General features: G+C 61.2%; 2 protein-coding genes across 2 annotated transcripts in view; both read left to right on the top strand.

Moving 5' to 3' along the window:
- Nucleotides 1–1,971, top strand: part of ACTG2 (actin, gamma 2, smooth muscle, enteric) — a 15,146-nt gene that overhangs the window by 5,373 nt on the left and 7,802 nt on the right. The window lies entirely within an intron of this gene.
- Nucleotides 13–1,795, top strand: DGUOK (deoxyguanosine kinase). Its single transcript, XM_017744678.1, has 5 exons — nucleotides 13–25; nucleotides 131–444; nucleotides 746–861; nucleotides 966–1,065; nucleotides 1,352–1,795. The coding sequence occupies exons 1-5, from the start codon at nucleotides 13–15 to the stop codon at nucleotides 1,439–1,441; spliced, it is 633 nt and encodes a 210-aa protein (XP_017600167.1). The 3' UTR covers nucleotides 1,442–1,795.

Below are 1,971 nucleotides of genomic sequence, written 5' to 3'. Positions count from 1 at the left end.
AGAATTTCAGGAATGGGATTTTGGGGTAATTTGGGGGGTCTTTAATGATTTTTGGGGGCTGCCACATCCTCACCTATGTCCGGTGGCAGCGTGAAGCCCTTTGGGTGATGTCGGGCTCGGTCGGGCTGAGCTGTGCTGGGCACTGCACGTGCCCCAAATCAGGGATTTTCACCTCGATTTAACCACCTGCAGCTCCTCGTCGGTGCAAAAAAAGCCAAACAAACAAATGGCTGCGAAACCTCCTGGGCGTGGGGGGTGACAGAGCTGCCCGGTGCCCTCTCTCCATCCCTTCCCAGGTACGTCTTTGCCAAGAACCTCTTCGAGGCCGGGCACCTGCAGCCCCTGGAATGGGCCATTTACCAGGACTGGCACGATTTCCTGCTGCGGCACCTGGGGGCCCACGCCGCCCTCCACGGCTTCCTCTACCTGCAGGCCAGGCCCCAGGTGGGTGCCGGGTGCAGGAGGCGACCAGGCCCACTTAGATCCTGGCAGAATTGCCAAAATGTTGGGGTTTAACCAAAAGTCGCCGCCCTGGAGGAGCAGGGCCTGCTTCTCTTCCCATGGGAATGCCGGTGGGAGTTTTGCCGTGGATTCTGGAGTGGGTTTTGGGGAGAGGGGGCTGCAGCATCTCCCACGGTGCTGCTTCACTTGATGCCCATGTCCCTTCTCTCTCCCACTGACCTCCCATGTCCCTGCATCCCGTTATCCTCCCGTTTCTCCATCTCATCCGTCGATATCCGGCCAGACGTGCCTGGAGCGGCTGCGGCGGCGGGCGAGGAGCGAGGAGGGCGGGATCCAGCTGGGATACCTGCAGCAGCTCCACGCCCAGCACCAGCACTGGCTGGTGGACAGGACCACGGAGTGAGTCCCAATCCATGGCTGGCACCCTGGGCTGGGGCTTTGGGGTGACCCCCAGTTTGGGGGGTGGTTTTTGGGGGGTTTTAATCCCTCCCTCCCTCCTGCAGGATCCACTTTGCGGACGCGCAGCGGGCGCCTGTCCTGGGGCTGGACGTGGACAAGGACTTCGAGCACGATGTGGCCCTGCAGGGCGTCCTCATGGCACAGGTGGGGTGGCACAGCCTGGTGGCTTCCCGGTGCCATCAGAGCCACGCTGGCTCCAAGCCTCCGCCTGCGCTTCAGTTTTCCTTGGAAAAAATAACTTTGGCATCGTGGGTCCGAGTTGGTTTAAACCTCAGGTGTCCCAGCGCCATCCCGGTGCCATCCCGGTGCCACCCCAGTGCATTCCTACACCATCACTGTGCCAGGGCCATGCCAGTTCCAACCCCACACCATCCCAGTGCCATCCCGGTGCCACCCCAGTGCCACACCCTCAGTCACGTTCTCCTTGCAGGTGGAGGCCTTCGTGGCATCCCTGAGCGCCGGCACTTCACCGTCACCTCCCGACCCTCTCGGAGCCGGGGAAGGGGCATCGTCCTCCTGAAGACCCCGATCCCAAGGACAAGGGACATGTCCTGGTCCCCCGCCGCGCCCTCAGCCTGTTTGTACTGGGCGAGGGGTGGATTTGAGGCGGATCCTCAGAGGTGCAGCCGTGTGAGGAGTTTTGGGGGCAGAGGGGGCTCCCCGTGCTCGGGGGACCAGGTCCTTGCTGTGACCCCCTCCCCACCTTTAGGGATCCCCAACTGGGGGTGCTCCCTGAGGTTGGTTTCGTGCACTGGTTGAATTCCGACGGAAAATCCCCGCGTTGAAGTTACCCCCGACCCCCGTACTTTATTTTGTTATTTTGTTATTTTGTATCTAATTTTTTCCCCTTAAATTAAGATCAAATCCCTGCGGAGCTGCTCCGTGTCTGCGACCAGGGGGAGTGCAGGGTCAGGGCGGCTCTAGGGGGACACGGGGGGACATTATTCCCTCAGTTTTGGGGCGTTGGGATGAGGGAGGAGCAGTGCCCTGGGGCTCTCCCAGGTGTGGGTCAGGCTGGGCTGGATTTGGGGCAAAACGAAGGGGATTTGG

The sequence above is a fragment of the Corvus brachyrhynchos genome, unplaced genomic scaffold (assembly GCF_000691975.1).
Source record: "Corvus brachyrhynchos isolate BGI_N302 unplaced genomic scaffold, ASM69197v1 scaffold119, whole genome shotgun sequence".
In the NCBI taxonomy this organism is placed as follows: Eukaryota; Metazoa; Chordata; class Aves; order Passeriformes; family Corvidae; genus Corvus; species Corvus brachyrhynchos.
The sequence above is the reverse complement of the archived record's forward strand: the minus strand, read 5'-3'. Positions and strand labels throughout refer to the sequence as shown.

Excerpts from the sequence above, each read along its gene's own strand:
- DGUOK (XM_017744678.1), top strand. Across the intron at positions 445-745 it reads ACCTGCAGGCCAGGCCCCAG|ACGTGCCTGGAGCGGCTGCG; the intron begins GTGGGTGCCGGG and ends ATATCCGGCCAG. Across the intron at positions 1,066-1,351 it reads AGGGCGTCCTCATGGCACAG|GTGGAGGCCTTCGTGGCATC; the intron begins GTGGGGTGGCAC and ends TTCTCCTTGCAG.